The sequence below is a fragment of the Phalangium opilio genome, unplaced genomic scaffold (genome assembly GCF_054372755.1).
Source record: "Phalangium opilio isolate 3A_F unplaced genomic scaffold, DU_Popi_V2 ptg000024l_1, whole genome shotgun sequence".
In the NCBI taxonomy this organism is placed as follows: domain Eukaryota; kingdom Metazoa; phylum Arthropoda; class Arachnida; order Opiliones; family Phalangiidae; genus Phalangium; species Phalangium opilio.
The window spans coordinates 5,394,114-5,414,181 of NW_028324155.1; the positions used below are offsets into that span (position 1 = coordinate 5,394,114).

At 39.5% G+C, this 20,068-nt stretch overlaps 1 protein-coding gene across 1 annotated transcript in view; it reads right to left on the reverse strand.

Moving 5' to 3' along the window:
* LOC149692410 (disintegrin and metalloproteinase domain-containing protein 10-like) overlaps positions 1–20,068 on the reverse strand; it is a 91,370-nt gene that overhangs the window by 6,338 nt on the left and 64,964 nt on the right. Inside the window, exons 5-11 of the mRNA XM_089868158.1 lie at positions 8,655–8,920; positions 6,529–6,657; positions 6,285–6,462; positions 2,538–2,697; positions 1,763–1,858; positions 933–1,014; positions 169–296 (exon numbers count right to left, since the gene is read on the reverse strand). Coding sequence (XP_089724284.1) covers positions 169–296; positions 933–1,014; positions 1,763–1,858; positions 2,538–2,697; positions 6,285–6,462; positions 6,529–6,657; positions 8,655–8,920 — 1,039 coding nt within the window. The remainder of the gene's footprint in view (positions 1–168; positions 297–932; positions 1,015–1,762; positions 1,859–2,537; positions 2,698–6,284; positions 6,463–6,528; positions 6,658–8,654; positions 8,921–20,068) is intronic.

A 20,068-nucleotide genomic window follows, 5' to 3' on the forward strand; every position in this document is an offset into this window, starting at 1 on the left:
TACGTATCTGTTTGAGTATTCAACGTGGAGAAGGCTAAATTTATGACAATTGTTATATTAAGTTGAGCCTTGGCTGCTATGTTTGTGTTCGTGGAATATTGCTCGCGGGAAAAGAGAGAATTTGGCGGCAATCTGCAGGCCGACTCTTTTCAAAAATCCATTACTTACTTGCATGATTTATCGTCTCCGGGATATCTGCAACAAAGTTCGCAAGCTTTGGTGATTGGATCGCGGGGACCGCGACGACATTGGCAAGATTCCAGACCGTAAGCGATGCAGATGGATCCCGTGCATTCCTTTTGATCGAAACCGACGATTATTTTATATATAAGATAACGGAAGATTACGTACGCGGGATGACCGTAAGATGATGGCGGGAAAAACGGAACAAAGATAAAGATAAATTTAGGTTAGTTTAAACTAAACGAAAATTGATCCCGAAGAAAAAAGAAAGACGGTTAACCCAGTTTTCTGCAGGGTTCAGAAAGACAGGGTCTTTTGATATGTGGTTAGTTTTTGGGTACTTGCATTTATCCCGAAAACATGACGAACCTGGTTCTGCATGGAGTTTTACAAAGAAATTGACCGAAAAACGTGTGCTTCTAGCGCTGTCAAGTTTGGCGCGAGAAAGGTCACAGGTCACACGTGCTTCCCAATTTTCATTTCAAATTAGGCCTAACTCCTGCAAGTTCTTAAGACACGTAAACAAAGGCTTAAACTTAACGCAATTACGGATCTATAAGTACACGTTTTTGGTAAGTTTCTTGAACGTACTTCTTCCTGGTTGCTATTTTTAGAAGGTATTTTTATACTAGACCCTAAAGGGTTTGCATTCCGTAACTAAATAAGTCAAAGACCCCTATACTCTGAACTCTGGTAAAAACTTAGTTCGTCATCAAAAAAGCAAATAAAGTAGTAAGTATAGGAATTACCCCCATGTAGCAGACGAATTTGTCGTTGCAAATCGTCTTATTAGGTTTGTTGATTGAAGAAGGACATTTCGGTCCTCGTCCAGTAAACCATAGAGTCAAGGAAAATCAAATTAGGGTTAGGAAATTCTTGCGGGAAGAGAGCGAACATGGGAGCTTGGGGGAAAGGGTCGTTTCTGGGGTCTTACTAGAAGAAAACTCCTTCGGGGAAATCCTTATTATTAGTCATCCTGTAAATTGTAAACCCTATCTACCGGTTTTCATTTCCTAAAACTGCGTATATACATGCCATTGTTTCTTGGAAAATTTAACCCCCTTCGTGTTAGGCAAGCTTATTTCCCATCCTGCCCTCGGCGTGTCGAGAATTATAAGCTGTCAATATCTTAACTACGGTTGGCTAAACTCCACCCTATTTTACAATCCGTGGTTCTCTGGAAATAACCGCCTTCGCTTACCACCCTTTTACTATTTAGGAAATCCATTAAGTTGAAGTTTAAACCATCCTCGTGGAGTGAGTACCAATGATAAGTTCGTTAGTTTTTAAGCTTTACTTCAATCTAGGAACTTTTACCTTCACCCTTTTCCGATAAATTCGCTACATTTTCCTTTAACGAGTTCCCTGGGCTCTTAGTGTACACGGTTACTACAAGGAGGGAGCGAAGAAACGTTGACTCCCAGTCAGTACTTTAACTAACTGTAACTCCTGCCCATACTTTTACACTGCAACGGGAAAGGTTTTGGTCGAGCGCTCCCGCTGCAACCGCTATTTCGTGGAACACGAGGCCAATTTATAGTAGCTCGTTAAAGTAGGCTTAATAATTAGAAAAGGATATTCGCAATAGGAGGCGCTCCGGCACCCGTTGTCTTCTCGACATTTATCTCCAACTTTGAGCGAGCATTCGTTGGTGCAGCAGGGACCTTGACTAGGACTAGAGTAGAATCACGTGGCGCGTACCAATTGCGGAATAAAAGAGTAAAAGGAAAAGAAGAAAAGGAGGCGAATTGTAATTTGTATCGAATAACCCTGCGTGCGCCGAAAGACGTTATCCATTAAGTAAATAATAAAATCGATGGGAATGAGCTAGCTCGGGTACGCTTCTTGCTTTAGGTAATCTTAAGTCTAGTTCTCACTGCGAATCAAGTGTTGTTAAGTTTTCCAAAATTAAGTCAGGAACTGTGCTCTGTGGCTACGTTGAACTTAATTATACTGCCTACAATCTAGCTTATATAATCCAATTTTAGAACCTCCGCTATAGCTAAACTCGTCAGGTACTAACGGTTGTTAATTAGTTTAAAACAAACGTAACAATTTGATTTCAAACTGAACTTTTATGGTAAATCAATTTCACGTAACCCGAATCTGGGCAAACGTAAGTTTAGTTTACTAAAGGTCCATTCACACGATCTCGTTGTTTTACCTCCATCGTTCTTGGAGGGGCAAAAGTTTGAGTGGACCTTTACTTTGTTTGTGAAGTTGGTAAATATTGCGTGTGTGTGAACTAGACTTAAGAAAGAAGACGGCGGGAGATGGTGGAGAATACTGTAGTATAGGGAGCCGGAAAGAAGGAAGGGTAACTCTATAAGGGGTGATAAGGCATCCATATATACCTGCAGTTGACTCTGGGCCTCAATCTGCAGGGGGGCTCGCTGGGTGGCGGATTATTTCTCATGGGAAAGCAGCACGGCTCTTCGCAATCTTCGGCCCAGCCACAGTCGCACTCCTCCCCGGGTTCCACCACTTCGTTACCGCAGATGGCGTGCTGCAGCTCTGCGAGAAATTACATTTCCATCCCTTTAAAACGAGTATACTAGATTCCCCCTCCCTTCTTTTTTTTCCTTCCCCACCCTACGTGGTAACCACCCGCTAGGCCTAAAACTCGTATCCCGCCTCTAAGGCCTCCTCTCCAAGAGCCTGATAATTAAGGCCCATCAGCGTTTAGCGTTGAAAATCCGCGATTAAAAATAAATACCACCGAGGAATCTTTCCCTTTGATTGAGAATCGCTCCGACGGAAAATTTCTATGGTAATTAACAGCAGACCTTCCAAACGCTGAGCTCATCTCGAGACTGGAGATGTCGCGTTCCACCCGCCTATGAGATACATCCCGTTTTAGTCATTAATGAGTTTTGAGAGAAAAAAGAGATTCGGAACGAGAAAAAAACCGAGTATCAGTTTGAGTTTGAAACCCCTTATCCGTACGTTAATATTTTTCAATTAACGTGTTGTCAGGCAGTAGGGGTTTTAAATGACTCTAGTTAGTTTTTTATCTACTGCTCCGCTGAGTGCGTCCCTTGGCGTGTAATTAAGGCAGAGAATTTCACTTAAAAATATTAATCGTAATCTTCCATTCAAAGTAAAGAAAAAAATAAACATAACTAGTGTAAAACCGCAAAGCCAACTTTTAGGGTCAAACTCTAGCATTGGTTTTCCATAGAACGCCTGTAGGAAGGGTTTTCCCCGCATACGCGCTATTAAAATTGTAACTACTGTAAGACAGCAAAGCCAACATTTAGAGTGAAACTCTAGCATTGGTTTTCCATAGAACGCCTGTAGAGAGGGTTTTCCCCGCATACATTAATGCTAGAGGGGAATGCCATCTTCCAGGCGCTCATACTAAATTGTTGTATTTATTGCGATGATTTTACCAAATTGAAGTGTATAGTGCTCAAATAACAATAATCTATGTAATATTACCTTTCATTAAGTATGTTTGTTACATAAACAATTGCAAAAGGCAAATTAAGGACCCGTAATGGGATATACTCTATATTTTGCGAGGTCCCGAATAATTTAAATAATTGTTATATGCAAGCGAGAATTAGGTAGGCAAAGGGGGCGGTGTTTGGAAGAGTAAGCTAGCTTTCTAATGTTTATTTTTGCCCGGGGAAATAGCTTGGGACTTAATGCCAGCCAAGGCCCGAATGGCGAATAGCGTCGAATAACTTCGGGTCTCTTATTGAGAAGATTTGGTCTTTATTGTATACTCGACTATCCAAACGTCCCCTCTTCTAAGTCGAGGAGTCCGAAATTGCTAATATTCCCCGATTTTGTCAAATATATTTTTTCTTCTTGAAAGATTTTGTGGGTTTCCTTTGATTTCGGATTTTGTCTCGAAGATTTTGAGTAGCTATATTTCATAATAGACAATTTCGGAATTACAGAGAAACTAACACACTGGGGCGAGGCTTATATTGGGGTATTCTCCCTCGCACCAAGAAGCAACTGTCAGTCCCCTCGATTTCAAATCATATACCATTTGAACCTTTTTTGGATTAAGGAAAGTTAGGAAGATGCGTTCCCTCTTCTTCTTCTTTAACTTCTCGATTTAAGATCAGCAGAAGCGAAGGAAAAAAGAGAGAAAGAAAACGGTTGACTGTCAAAAAGGCGTGAAAACGAGCGTAGGGGATTAGGACCCGTGAAACGAACGATATAGCTTCTTTCGATAAGAAGGGACTGCTCTATACCAGGAAAAGAAATAAAGGTATTTTACGTGGAAGAAATAGGCTAGATCTTTCTTTAGAAAGAAAGAGCTTCTTCTGATATAGAGCTGCTTCTTTCAAGAAGAAAAGTTATGATACTCCCAAGGTTTTCATTTCAAGTTTCTCTTTCTTTGGTATAATACCGGCTTTAGTTAGGTCTAGCTATAGTTCTTGCCTATTCCTTCGTGAACCATGCTCGCGAATAGGTTAACTTTTTTGTATTTAGTTTGAAATCCTCAAGACCTATTTTGTTTTTTCTAGACCTAATCAGAGCCCTTTTGTTGAATATTAAGACTGATACCACATCAACCTTATTTCGCTTAAGGTTTCTGTGTTATTCTCTTGGCAAACTGGGCCTGGCTTTTTACAAAGAAGTTATCTTAAAAAAGAAACTAAACTCTTTCGTACGAAGCTATCTTCTTGAACTTAATCTCTCTGAAGTTTTTTTTAGAAAAGGGAAAAGGTTCAAATGTACTGAAAATTTAAACCTATTCTTTTCTTTTATTTTAGTATACTTTTTATCGTTCACCTTTCTTTTTCTTAAGTGAGATTTAGTTAAATTTAACGAATCGACTGCTCTCATTCATTTTAAATTAAAGAACGCTTAATAGAGATAACCTCAAAATTTATTACTCAAACTTTACCAGGCAGATAAGTCAGACCCAAGAAAAAAAGGAAGAAATTCCATTTTTTAAATAAAAAAGGCTTAGGATATAAACAAATATTAGTGTGTGGAGAAACGAAAAGACTTTTTCTTTCTACGTACATGAATATTCATTAGCATATATCCTAGTTAAACCTTTCAAAAATTTTAGGGAATGGGGGGTAGTAACTTTACGATAAGAAATTTAAAATGTTTTTATCGAAATTGTCGCCGCTTACTCTATCACGGAACAGTTTTTTTTTTTCTTCTTTACTGGGTTTTAAATTGATTGTTTTGAATCTGGCCCATGGGGTTTTGCAAGAGAGCTAGGAGGGCATCAGCGGCGAGAGACTTGTCAATATCGCCGCGAGTGAAATATTGCGTTTTTCTCGCTTAATCTCCTGGCCAAGGCTTAACGGAAAGAAGAAAAAAAAATTTCCTTAAAAAGTCTGAAGGGTACGGGATAAATTGTTTCTTCCATCCAGCTTCGTAAATCAATGTCCCGAGTAGGTAAAGCAAGCGATAGACGCCATTGGGAAACGGGTTTTTTGACTAGAGTGTTGATGCTGCTTGGTTTTCAAGCCCTCGAAGGGTGGTCCCAAACTATTAATCTCCAACATTTTTTTTTTCTGGGCTTTACTAAAATAAAGAAGTTTAACTCTCTCTGCACCTCTGCCTCCTTGGGTTTAGCTTTTTATTCATAGCCAATTATGTCCATGTATGCTTTTAAAAATATACTTCTCGGGGCGGAGATCGAGTATGTTTGACTTCCAATTTTCCCACTCTCTCTTTTTTGGGTTGGATTCAGATTTGGATGGTGTTGAACTTGTTATTGAAAAGAGATGATGATTGTGTGGGCGAAAAGCAATAACCCTAAAATTAATTTTATCGGGTTTTTTTTTTCTTCTGTTTGTTTTAACAACTTGAAAAGTTAGGCCTAATTGAGGTCTTTGGAGACCCTTACCATCTACGATACGAATGGTAGACTGATTTATTGGAGTTCAGTTTCCTCTCAGGAATTCGGGTTTAGCTAGATGGGAATTATTCTTGCGATGCCTACCTACTTTATCATCGTTTATCACTACCAAGATAACTTCGTAGCTTGATACCAAACTATGATCATTGACAAATTAGGGTTAACGTTAGGAGAGGCTTTTAAATTTTACCCGCTTAAAACTATGAATTTCCAGAGATAAATTGTTGGAAAGATTGTAGCCAAGGCTTAAACTCACCAGTGAAACATCCTCTGACGCTTCTAGCTTTAGTATTTAGGACGGCGTTGATGCTTTTCAAACTGCAAGGCGAGAACTTATTATTGTTTTTCTTATCACCCGACGTTGCTCTCGCGAACATGATGTAATTCCCATTTTCATCACCCGGTGTACACACTTTATCATCTTCTGGATCGTGCTAACAAAACAAAACATTTCAAATATGTCGCCAAGGCTTAGTAATAGTTTGTGTATCTAAACTTACCGGTGATCCAAAATTATGGCCAATTTCATGAGCCAACGTCACGTGTGAAACGATGGGCGGTACGTGTTTTCCGTAGTTCAACAAAGTAACGATCCCAGTATTCAAACTTTTTAGACTTCCCCTGTAATGCTGACGAAGAAAGAGAAGGAGGAAAACAAAAGAGAAGGGTTATTTATGCTATGCTTAAGAGGATTTTAAGTTAGCCTCGCTACGGGTAATAATCCGGTATTATCTCCATTTAGCAACCTTTTCAGAACGATACCCCTCAGCTACTTGCCCGGAAATATTTTTTTTACCTAGCCCAAGGCGGCTTAACATGTTCTTTTTTTTCTCGGGGAAATCTTAGGGCTGTAACCGAAGCTTAATGGATAAAGTCTACTTGTATACTTGTCTACGTTTCGTAAATAATCTGCCTTGTAGAGAAAGGGGCAAAAACATCATACAGAGGGGTGGGTCAGTGGTATACACTGAACGTCCTTTTTTGTTGAAGGTTAATTTGAGTGAGATCCGAAATAATTCTCGAAAAGAACGTTCAACTTCGCAAAGTATCCTTCCCCTTGACAGTTAGAGTGCATTAACTTTTCCGTGGGAAAGAAAACTTGGTCCTACACGTTGGCGTAACCACGGTAACCCGAACGCGAATGCTCGAAGGCCCAGACTAAAATATTATTTTTCTTTTCGCGTAGAGACAATCTTTCTTCTCCGGATAGTCAGTCTGCATTGAAATTCTCTTTGTTATTATTGGTCCCGTGCTTACATTACATCATCTAGCGGTTTTGGGGCAAAACCTTTATTCAATCGGTTGCCGTTTTTCTTTTGAAATTTTTGACTTGTTACTAGGGGAGATGAGAATAGCGAGCGCGGGAACGCACGTTCATTGTTGGAAACGCGCGCGTAAAGGGGTGCACGGCCAGGGTGGAGTCGTATTGGCGTGTCCGATTTAATCTTTAAGAACTGCTTAGCTTCCGCCTAAACCAAAGTTTTCCGCAGACATCCTGAGGAAGTTAAAGCGAGTTTATCTCATTTACAAGATACAGTAAGGTTTAAACTAAACAACTCCCGAGTCATTACCACGCGTAATGTACTTCTGCACACGCTGTCTTCTCTTATTGGGACAGTTTGAAGACGAGCGAGAAGAAGAATAAGAGAATGATGGCTCGGAAGAGGACACGAGTAAGCTCTTTCGTTGATTGAAACCGAAAGGGAAACATTCGAGAAAGCCGCGTGGGTGACGTATACGGTTCGACGCCGAGAATTCCAAATACCGCAAGTAGCGAGTTTGTGGCGCGAAAAATTCTTTTGTCCTTACAATACATATACAACCCAAAGTAGCTATAGCTTCTCCTTGCCACTCTCTCGCAATGCACTTTGCGTTATCAGAGTTCCTCCGTATTTTATTGTCTAGCTCGCTTCCCCCCTCTCTCTCTCACTCTCGCACCATACCCCAAAACACGGCGCGGAAAAGTCAGGCAAACTTTACTATACGTGAATCTGGAATCTATAAGACGCCATCCCTTTCCGTTGTTGTTGCCGCCGCAACATCCAGAAACATGAGAGAGAGAGAGAGAGAGTAAAAAGAGTAGTGAGGAACTTTTCTCAATTGCGAATCTCTCCCACGCCCCTGCATGTCCTTTCATCAGTTTCTCATTATTAAACCTCAAACTGCCCCCGAAACTTCTTGGATACCTGTTTCCGCTTTTCCAATTTTCTAAAACTTTTAGGTATATTTTCATTAAAATTGAAAAATATCAACGGTCCATTTACGTAATATATTTATATTGATTTATGGGGATTTTCAAACAAGGAAATTTCATTCGAGGAAAGTTATAACTGATTCCTGAATAAATATATGAGAGTGACGCTTACGGAGAAGCTTTTAAATTCTCGCGCTAAAATCGAATAAAGAAAGGAATTTTTGTTGATTCCCCATTTCTCTTTACTGCAAATTTAATTATGGAAAATTCTTCTTCGCCTTAAGGCTTCGAATCTTTTATGTTCAAATAACTTTTCTCGCGTAGATTAATGCGCAATTTTATATCTCTCCTGTCCTTCTCTAATATATGAAAAACGGAAAATTTGACAGCGGAAGCTAATAACTGTAAAAAAGAATGAGGAATATGTCTTACTCCGTTTTTTTCACAAACTCCACCGGCGTTTTTGAGATCACCCGTCCAAGCCAATCCGAGTGTTCCCCCTTCGAAATCCCTGTAGGTGAACATGTAGGCGAGGCAAAAGGCATCGTAGTCTTCCTCCGAGAAGAGTTCCAGGAATTTTTCGACGCCATAATTACCGGGGAAACGATAATCGGAATCCCTGAGGGAGTCAGCCGTGTGCACTTTGATCCGTTTGATCAAGAAGGATATGTTGTCTGGCCTCCCATCTTGATCAAAATCTAAATTAAGACGAAAAGGGAGAGGGAGAGAACGAAATGAGAAAAAAAAATGCGTTTAGTCATTTCAAGATAATTGCTTCTTGAAAACATTGGCTTAATGACGAAGCTCGCGATGTATTAATTAACTGTTAATGGGAGATTAGACCTTTTGGTTTTTATCCCCAGCATAATGCAAGTTAAAAGTAGGCTTAGCTGTAAGTTACTAATTTCTATAAACCTAATCTTGCCAAGGCTTAAATTTCTAAGTTAATGCTTAGGCCTAACCTTTGTTTTTATGACTGCAAGTTAGAATTAGGCTTAGCTTTAAGTAACTAAACTCTTATGTTTGCTAAGGCTTACGTTATTGTTTAGGCCTAACTTTTCAAACCCGCAAATTATTTCTATGCCTCTGCTCTTTATGATTATTTAATAAACTAGAATATATTCGACGGTTAGGAAAAGTAAACTTAAATTTAGTGTAAGCTCAGACGTTTTGAGCGGTAAATATATTTTCCCCCCTCTGTATTATCCGCACAATATATATATATAAAATTTGATCCTGACATCCAAGGTTTAGAAAATGGGTATTTTATATCCCGGGGCATAGACAAATCGAATGGAAACCGATAGCGTTTATATCTTTGGGGAATTCTACCGAATTTTCGATATATAAAACTGGAAAAAAAGGGTTGTACAAAGAAAAAGAGAAGAGAGAGAACTTGGAAAAAGAAGAAGAAAAAATCGCTTGAAGAAGATAGTTTTCTATTGGCGTCGGCGGGCGGCTATGTCGAGTGACATGTTAGTATTGATGCCAAAAGCTTCTCTTTTCTACAGTACATCCTCCGGCATCTCTCTCTTTTTCTCTCTTTCTGGCAATGCGAGTCGCACGGACGGACAAAGAAATGGAAAAGATTTATAAAGCGGCGGCCAGGCCAGAATTCCCATTAAAAAAAAAAGAGTTAGAGAGTTTGGGTGAATGGATAGGGATGATCTGTACATCCCTGATGGGGACTAGAATCCCATCATCTCTCGAATCCCTTACTAAATTATAATTCAATCTCACATATATACCGATTGCGAGGTTGCGTTAAATTTAAATTCAAAGCTTAATCATTAAGGAGGGATATTTGTATTAAGCCCAGATGTGACTGTCGATTAAATTTATGTCGCTAAGCCTTGGTATGTGATTATCCCCTATGCTATGTCTCAGGCGCTTTTGGAACCTTGGATTTCGGATTATGATTATGAAACGTGTAAATTATGGATGATGGAACACCTTCAATCCTTTGGTGGGGCCCTTTTCTTTGTCCCGTTATAGTGGATAAGACTAGAGAGTCCATGTAAAGGGAATGAAATAAAAATTCGGATGCCGGGCGTATATTTTTCTTATTTTGGACGTATTCCAAAAACGTTATTTTTCCATGGCAGCCCAGCTCCTTTTGGGTCGGATAAGGGAACGATACGCGCTGCATTCTACCCAAAATAAAAGAGAATTTCGTAGTCTATCCGGGTTTCCCCCCCAAAGTCGATCGATCGCTCTCTTGGGGCTTTCCCCTTAACTCCTTTATCGCGTGGGTCCACTACGCCACGGTGTAGCATGCACGGACCCTCTTTGTACCCCCCAACACCGATTCTTTTTTACTCTAGAGAGACTCCCAAACTCCGGAGGAAGTCGCAAACTGGGTTAAAGGGCCAAACTGGGTTTAGAAGTCGAAAGCTGTAGTTTTGGTGGGTCCCGTGAACATTCATTTATACTATAAACGTGACGTTATTATGTGGCGTACGATCTTTCGCGCGCAGTTTTAATCGAAAATCTCACACCAAATATTCACAACCATTAAATATAATCTCGTAATTGAATTAACAAAAAATTCGACTACAAATTCAACGTAATGTATGTAAAAATTCTATAAATTACAGAATTATTTAATAGCTCGTAATTAAGGTTAATTTTTAGCCACCAAGCTTACAAGCATATTTTATTTAAAACCATTCTGTTATTTATAAGTTACCAATAACCTGACCCTCAACTCTGTGACCTTTATTATTTACTGAAACGTGGGTGGTGAATTCAATTCAGTTTCGAGTTTAACTCCCTTGGCTCTCGCGCTAAAAAAAAATAAAAAATAAAACAAACTAGGTCTTGAAAGTATAGTATTTGATCACTTCAACTTTAAGGCATTACTAGGCCCCTCTTTTTTCATTCCGTTGATTTTCCTCTAATTATTTTTGCCCTTCTAAGTTAAATATTGGTGATTTTTATGGTGGAAAGTTAAATAAGAAGTCCATGGAGGTTTGCTCAGTATAGTTTTCTCCTAAGGTGGATTTTAGGCGGGAAGGAAAGGAGTGCAAGATTTCATTGGCAAAGACGATAGGGTTATGTGTTTGCTCAGGAAGTTTTCTCTTCTATGCCCCTGACAAAAGCTTAAGGGGATTTCAATTAAAGATGATACCATACTAACGTACGCAATCCCTACACCCACACATCCCCATTTATGTTTTAGAAATGGGCGAAAAAATTATTTGATCTTTCGATGCTTCACTTGTTTTTCAAGGTTTTGCTAAGCCTTTTTAAGATGTTTTTGTTAAGTTACTGAAGGTTTTAGATTTTGATCTAGTTAAGTAGGTAGGCCAACCGGAAAAATGAGTGATGAGGAAATTGGAGTGAAATATGCGGGATGTTTAGTTTAAAGGTAATTTCAAACTAAAGTTAAAGTAAAATTGTTTAATGTTCATAGTTTATCAGATCATGAAACAAATGCGGTTATAAAGATTTTCATTCTTGACGTATAGTTAAAAGTCAAGAGGTATAGTCAAACTGTTTGCTAATTAATTTTAATGTTTGAAAGAAATAATGTACTACTTTAATTGTATGATATTAGTCACTAGTAGACAGTGTAACCTACCATTTTCCTTATGGCTGTTTTCCTTATAGCATTTTAGAAGTGGCTCTCTCAATATATATATATCCATAAAGTTTCCGTGAAAAGCGAAAGTAGACAAGGGGGAATTATAGCTATACACGACAAGAGTGGAGTGTTTGACAGACAGCCCTGTCCCGAATACAAAACTGTTACGTTAGTAACTTATATCTTCAGAAAGAGGATGTAAAAAGGCGGAAGGAGCTAGGCTAGGGTGGTGGTATACTGGAAACTTGGAGGATCCGTTCTTTCTTATGATAGTCGCTCTCTCTCTCTCTCTCTCTCTCTCTCCTCTTCAAGATATGTAGGGAGCCACTATACCACACGTACGGAAGCGAATTCACCCTTACTCTTGGGAAGGTTATTGCAGACCTCCCACTCATCTATCAGTCTTTGGAGATTGCCCCTTCGTCCGTGACTAAGAGTGCAAGCTTCCCCCCAAAGCTTGGGCTGCTGCCCCCCTATACCACCCTGTAGGGAGCCCAAACTAGAAAACACCTCTCTTTCCAATAAGATGACGAATGATAGCTTTTTTCTATGCCCTTGCCTCTCTCTCTCTCGCTCCCACTTCTTGCCACCCACCTTAAGTCTATTCTTAAGCCCGCCCGATGAAAATTGATTCTAAAAGAGGGTCTCGAGTCTCTCCTCTCTCTTACTTACTTATACTGAACATCAACTTTGCTAGACTAGACCATTCTCAAATAGCTATTACGACCAAAGATAGAGCCATTTTGTACCGGCTCCTAAATAACACGCCTACGCCTAAGTGCGTAACGTACAATTACCAAACAAGAACCCACTTACGATCTGAGAACTTGTAAATAGACATCTTAAGATCGTTTTGAAGCGTTGCTATGGCATTTGGCGCATTTTTTCACGAGCTCATTTGTTTTGCACTGTATCTTGCTAAAATAACGTGTCATTAAGATTTCTACTTATCAGGAGGTATATTACTTATGTTTTATGAATCTCTTAGAGTATACACGCACGTTGTAGAATAACTTCGTACGCGCTATAAATTGCATTTGAGATATGTCCCAGTGCATGCACTTTCGGAAGAACTTTTCTCTCTTTCCCTCCGGAAACGCTTCTTTGATGCGTTTGAATCATGTTCAAATTGATCGATTGAATAGGTATTAAGCCAGGGCGCGTGAAATCGAATAAATATCCCAACGCTGTTTCTATTTCGATTAATATCGTTTCATTGCTTCACTTTGGTTGAACAAGCCTCCCCCCCATGCAATGTCTCGATTGGATAGGGCAGTTTCCCTTAGTCTAAAGAATAGATCATGAAATATCGGAGTAGAAATCGGCAACGGTATCCGGGGATAAACTCGTTATTTAAACACCTAGAAGATCGGATATAAGGCTAGCTTATCAAAGAGGGTCCGCCAGCAGCACTTGGCCAGCCAGCATGCACTTTTATTGAATATTTCATTTCGTCCGTACACTTGATCTACGATTATCGACGGAATTTGTGACATTTAAAGCGCGAGCCACGAGCAGAGAAATCCTAATCGTTTCTAATGGCGCTTTTGCCTTAAGGGGATATCCGGTGATTAGGAAAGGTGCCGTCCCGTTGAGAAATTCCGGAAGGAATTATACCTTTTATAAGTTACCTATTGATTACGGGGGAATTGAAATTTCTCTCCCGCATCATGGTATTACTTATAGAGATAACCAGAACGTGTTTGCATATATATTTATAGGAGATTTGTGATGCCGGAGAGTTAGGTCAAATAATTTTAAACTGAGTACTCAAGTTTCAAATATGTTTTGGGAGACTCCTGGAAAAGTTAGAGCGTCAGAACTCGGAAATTTCCTCGTATACGTTTTACTTTAGTTCAATCTTAAAACTTCTCGATAAGAAATAAGTTCTTTAAAGCTAAGGATGATCTTTAGAGGGTGAGAAAAAAAAAACATTTCAAAATAGAGAATTTCAATATGATTTTTTTTTTACTTTTATTTTGAAGCAATATTATTATCAGAAAACTATATTCAGTTTTATTATACTTCTGATAACAAAGCACCTTTTTATTCAGGCTAATTATAATGCAAACGATCTAACTCATTCCCCAAAAAAGAAAAGATATAAAAATGCAAGCATCCGTGAATCTAAGGAGAATTTTCTCTCCTATCTCTTTTTTTCCCGCCAAAGCTGACCCGACAGCCAATTAAAGAATGAGCTAGATTCCTCTCCGTTTTCTTTCAACACCAAAATTAATTTTCTTTTTTTTTCTCTCTCTCTCACTCTCTCTCACTCTCTCTCCTCTCCTCCCGGTTCTCTCGTCGCTCTGGGATGCAGTATACTGTTTTCTCCGCTAGATTTATTTTGTAGAGGGGATATTTGCTGAATGGTCTTGTCTATTAAAAGTAGGTGACAATGATGGCGGAAATGGTGGGTGGGAGACTCGGGAGCAAACCCATCCTCCATTTTCGCATCCCCCTCCTAGCTTCTTATAATCCCTCCTTGGTTATAAGGGGTCGTCTTTTGTCCCAGGAATCTTTCCCTCTTCTCCCCCCCATCCTTCCCAACGGCGCCACCGTTTCTGGGACTAAAATAATGGTTTCATCGATTTTTTTTTCGTTTCCTTACTTTCCTTCTTCATCTTCTCATCCCCAGCTTCATCTTGTTCGCGATAACCGTGGGAATATTGTAGTAGCTTGTATCTTTAATGAATAATATCAATCTTTTCCTTCTTGTTTTTAGTGTTAGTTAGTAGCGATATTATTCATAGTTAACACGCGAATAGATTTAGACCATACGCTAAGACTAATGTAATACGTCTTAAGGCTAGGAGTAATTATAAGGCGTATGTTTGTTAAGGCTTTTATATCATACCATACGCTCGCCTTTATTGTAACGTAATTTGCGAACGGATAAATGAGAGGAGGAAAAACTGAAAGAAAAAATCTCTTGCTGAGGTTCGGGATGAAGCGGTTTTTAGTTGCGTTTCAAGCGGAATTTGCAATACTGTCTTTAAGGCATAGTTTTAGGAATATGTTTCTGGTAATAAAGTGTAGACAAGATGACAAATGTAATATTCAAAATCAAATTATTTCCAATTGAATATTTATAAGGAATTCGAATTGCAAAGGCTTAGCATTTGAATTTTAAGATCATCACGTATGAAGTATTGAAAATAATTGATTCTATCTATATGATTTAACACACGTAGGCAATGAAGTCACGACAATTTTATCAAATCTGCTGACTTTCTCGGGATTTTAAACCTACAACCTATGACTCTCTCAATACCTCACCAAATACAAACGTTACCATTTAGATATCATATAACCTAGGCTTAACTTTTTTCCACATTCCATAGTGAGCGTGGAAAGACCCCTGAAGGTTTTCTTTCTACCTTAGACCCTTCTCAGCAGCCATCGGTAGCTTGACATTTCTCCCCGCATCCCTGCCTGCAGCGTCGTGAACAAAAGCTGTGGCCAAAAGGAAATTAAAAATTCTGCTGCCGTAAGCGAAGATGAGTCCTTATACCTACCTACCTACCTACCTTCGCTCTACCGAGAAGGGCCTCCCCCAAAAATATTCTCGAAACACGACACGGACGATGTAATAAGGGGTCGAAAAAGAGCCAGGCCTGTACCCTAATTATGCGTTCTCCTACAATAGCTAGCCATGGAAAAAAAAATTCCCAACACCATACCAGTTGGAATTTTTTCCATCATTGTCGTGGTGTCGGAAACTTCATCTTGAATGCCCGTTTTTATCATGGGGATAAAAGGTCAACCTGACTCTCATTGTATTTACGGTTCGATAGTGTAGAAGGTTAGGCCTAGGGTTGAGTTGGGTTAGCTTAGGTTAGGCCTAGGGTTGAGTTGGGTTAGCTTAGGTTAGACCTAGGGTTGAGTTGGGTTAACTTAGGTTAGACCTAGGGTTGAGTTGGGTTAGCTTAGGTTAGACCTAGGGTTGAGTTGGGTTAGCTTAGGTTAGACCTAGGGTTGAGTTGGGTTAGCTTAGGTTAGACCTAGGGTTGAGTTGGGTTAGCTTAGGTTAGACCTAGGGTTGAGTTGGGTTAGCTTAGGTTAGACCTAGGGTTGAGTTGGGTTAGCTTAGGTTAGACCTAGGGTTGAGTTGGGTTAGCTTAGGTTAGACCTAGGGTTGAGTTGGGTTAGCTTAGGTTAGACCTAGGGTTGAGTTGGGTTAGCTTAGGTTAGACCTAGGGTTGAGTTGGGTTAACTTAGGCTAGACCTAGGGTTGAGTTGGGTTAGCTTAGGTTAGACCTAGGGTTGAGTTGGGTTAGCTTAGGTTAGACCTAGGGTTGAGTTGGGTTAGCTTAGGTTAGACCTAGGGTTGAGTTGGGTTTGTCTTAGGTTAGACCTAGGGTTGAGTTGGGTTTGTCTTAGGTTAGGTTCAGTGAGAGATAAATTTTCAGTCTTCTAGCTATTACGTCCTGAAATTTATCGTGGAAGTGTCCTTTACCTACGTGGCTCTTTCCTCATGACTGAAGTTTTTGCGGTCGTCATGTTTTTTCCGTTAGTTAGGGGCTCTTTTTTGCTTCTCTAGCGCAGCCTTCGACCCACGTTCTTTGGGTGTAGTTGCTTAGCAAGGCGAGAAAGGCAAGGTCTTATTATTTTTTTTTCTCTTCCCTTGTTCATTTTCGCATTGTTCATTCATTCAGGAAATTAACTCTTTTTCGGTTTTCTCTTGTACCTATTAAATTAATGAAGCGAGAAGGATTGCGGTCTTTTAAGGGACGTGATTTGTTGAAAGAAGGTCAATATTTCCTTTTTTTCCTGTAACGCCAATATATTAGGCCTAAGAGGAAATTAGAAATTATAGGGAGGTTTTTTTTTTTTGGTGGTACATGACGTAGCTAATTAAGTGTTAGTGGAACTGCTCATGGCACAATTTGAGGGTCAATGGGTCAAATGTGATGTCTATAACGTTGTAATGGAATGACTTGACTTGACCTATTTCGATATGTATTTTATTATTAAAATCATTCAGAAGGTTTTTATCGTTCGTGACCAAGGCCCATTTCAAAAATTCAATTACTGGAATGAGTTATTTGAGGTCAAAGTTCATCCTGTCTATTTTGCGAGCTCTGTGCTCAAATTGATTGCTAAGTAATCGTTTTAAATATAAACAAAATATAAATTTCCTTCAAATATCGGATTTTCCCTTGTTATATTTTTAACGTTTTAAAAAATTTTCTCCAAACCTATTTTCCAAAAACTGATAAAGAAGACTACATCATCCATAACTAGGCCTAGTTCCTGTAGCGCTTAAAAATTACTCAGACTCCCCTAAATATATATATAAAAAGAAATATTGTCTAATAGCAATCTGAAAAGCTAGTTTACGCGTTTCGAAATGTAATAGACAAAAAAAAAGTCTTAGTAAATCTGTTTTAGATAAGACTCGAGCTGGTTTATAAAAATGAAGCCGGCCGGGAAGTAAGGCAAAAAAATCAAATAAGGATGAGAAAGGGACTTAAAATTTACTTTTTTTAGGGGAACATCGCGAAAGGGCCAAAAGTAAGGGAGACTTTGAGATGTGTGTGTGTGTGTGTGTGTGTGTGTGTGAGAGAGAGAGAGAGAGAGAGAGAGAGAGAGAGAGAGAGAGAGAGAGAGAGAGAGAGAGAGAAGAGAGAAAGAAAAAAATACAACTACCGATCTATCCTCCTCTCCATCCTCCATCTAGCTCCTTCTCTCTCTCTCTCTCTCCAAGATAAAGATTTTCTTGACTCTTATTTTTATTCTTCAGTAGGTTCTCTTCTGTGTGTATTGGATGTTATATCACCCCACCTCCACCTTATATCTTTTCTTTTCCGAAAAGGTAGAAGTCTATTATTTAATGTACCTACTTAAATAAGAAAATTCATGCTAGGGATACGTTCTGGCTCGATTCAACCAAGGCCTAAGAGATTTATGTTAACTTACAGTTACATTTTAGACTTTAAAAACTGCTGTAGCCAATCAAAGGTTTACAATTGCGCGAGGCTCTAATAACTGCACGCGATGCAATTTACACACCCATTTTAAATACCTGATTTAACACTCCGAAGAAAAAATTGTAAATTAGGCTTAGCGACGAACAAAGAAACTTTGATATTATATCGGTGGATTGCACTGTTACGTTTTACTTCAGTTTATCAACTTTGACTTGGAAGAAGAGGGTTAGCTTTGTAGAAGGAGAAGAAGGATAATTTAAAGTTGCCATATCTCCTTCTATTGCCTTTTTTTTATTCTTTAGCGGCGGCGACTCTCAAGGACTTTTGGGAGGAAGTTTCCGGGAAGTAAAAGAAAAGTATATATATAGGAAGGAGAAGTCGTAACTCTTTTCCTCCTTAAACTAGATATATATAGGCAACGTAAGAATTGCTTCTGAGAGAGAGGGAGGGAGGGGAGAAGCTTCTCTTGCTTTTTTTGTCCTCTCACAATCCCCAGTCCAGTTATACACCTATAGCGATAGCAACCGGGTTATATATATACAGGGTGTTTCTGAAAAGTCCATCACAAATTAAGGGGCGTGTTTATGGGACCAAACTGAGCGGAAAGTACCAAAGAACATGGGGTCTACAACATTTAGTTTCGGAGATATGGCCCCCCAAACATTTGCCCCAAAAACGAGAAAATATCCCAAAATGTGGAGTAAGGGTTATTGCCATTACCCAACTTGTTTCGAAGTCATAGACAATTTCAATAGCCTTGAATTTGAGAAACACTACTGTAACTTTAGATAGCAGAAGGGTATAAATGGGTAGAAGTACGCGTACGGCGGTAATGTAAAGCTAATGCCAAGTGTCATAGTGTTTTAAGATTTCTCAGCACCCAGTAAAATGGTGGACCTCAACCTAGAGGGCAAGAAGTCCCAGAGGCCGTAGAAGACGAAGTCCTTACTATTTTCGAGGACGAACCAGAAGCAAGTACCCGCCAGGTGAGTAAGCGATTAGGCGTTGGTCACGTGCTCGTGTGGAAAATCCTCAAAAGTCACCAGTTTCATTCTTACCATTTTCAAAAGGTTCAAGGTTTGAATTCCGCGGACTACCCACGACGCATTGATAAACGCCATTGATTTCCCGCGTAGTCTGTTAGTCACAGACGAAGCTAATTTTTCGCAAGATGGTATTATTAACCTGCATAATAAGCATCAATGGTCCCAAAGAAACCCTCACGCAACGCTCGTTAAATCTCACCAAGTACAATTTAGTTTAAACGTGTGGTGCGGTATTGTAGGTGACAATTTAATTGGATCTTATTTTCTACAGCCCAGGTTAAACGGTGAGGCGTACCTACAATTCTTACAAGACGTTTTACCGGAATTACTTGACGACGTGCCCTTAGGTTTGGTGCGCAGAATGTAGTTCATGCATGACGGTGCACCACCACATTTCAGTCTCGCTGTCCGAGCTCACCTTAACGCGACGTTCTCTTTTCGGTGGATAGGTCGAGGTGGACCCGTGAAATGGCCTGCTCGATCACCCGACCTTAACCCGTGCGATTTCTACCTTTGGGGCCACTTGAAGGACATAGTTTATCAGAGTGAAGTACCTGATGTGGAAGAGCTTCGTCGACGAATCGTTAATGCCTGTCAAACTATTCGCGATACTCCAGGCATTTTGCAACGTGTTAGGGAATCGTTTGTAAGGCGTGTTCAAGTTTGCCTTAACGCGGGTGGTGAACACTTTGAACAATTCTTGTAGTAGTTATTTGTTACAGATTAAGAATGAAGAACTAATAAAAAATACATTTACATTGGGATCGTATCATGGCGTTTTCTCTGTGACACATCAAACACTAACGTAATGAACAAACTCAACCTTCAATCGCAACCATTTTACTGGGTGCTGAGAAATGTTAAAACACTATGACACTTGGTATTAGTTTAACATTACCGCCGTACGCGTACTTCTACCCATTTATACCCTTCTGCTATCTAAAGTTGCATTAGTGTTTCTCAAATTCAAGGCTATTGAAATTCTCTATGACTTCGAAACAAGTTGGGTAATGGCAATAACCCTTACTCCACATTTTGGGATATTTTTTCGTTTTTGGGGCAAATGTTTGGGGGGCCATATCTCCGAAACTAAATGTTGTAGACCCCATGTTCTTTGATACGTTTCACTCAGTTTGGTCCAATAATCACGCTCCTTAATTTGTGATGGACCTTTCAAAAACACCCTGTATATATATATATATAACGGCCACTAGGTCCATGACAATACTTAAGTTTGACCAAGAGAAAGAAACGTCCAACTTATAGATAAGCTTTTCAACTCGA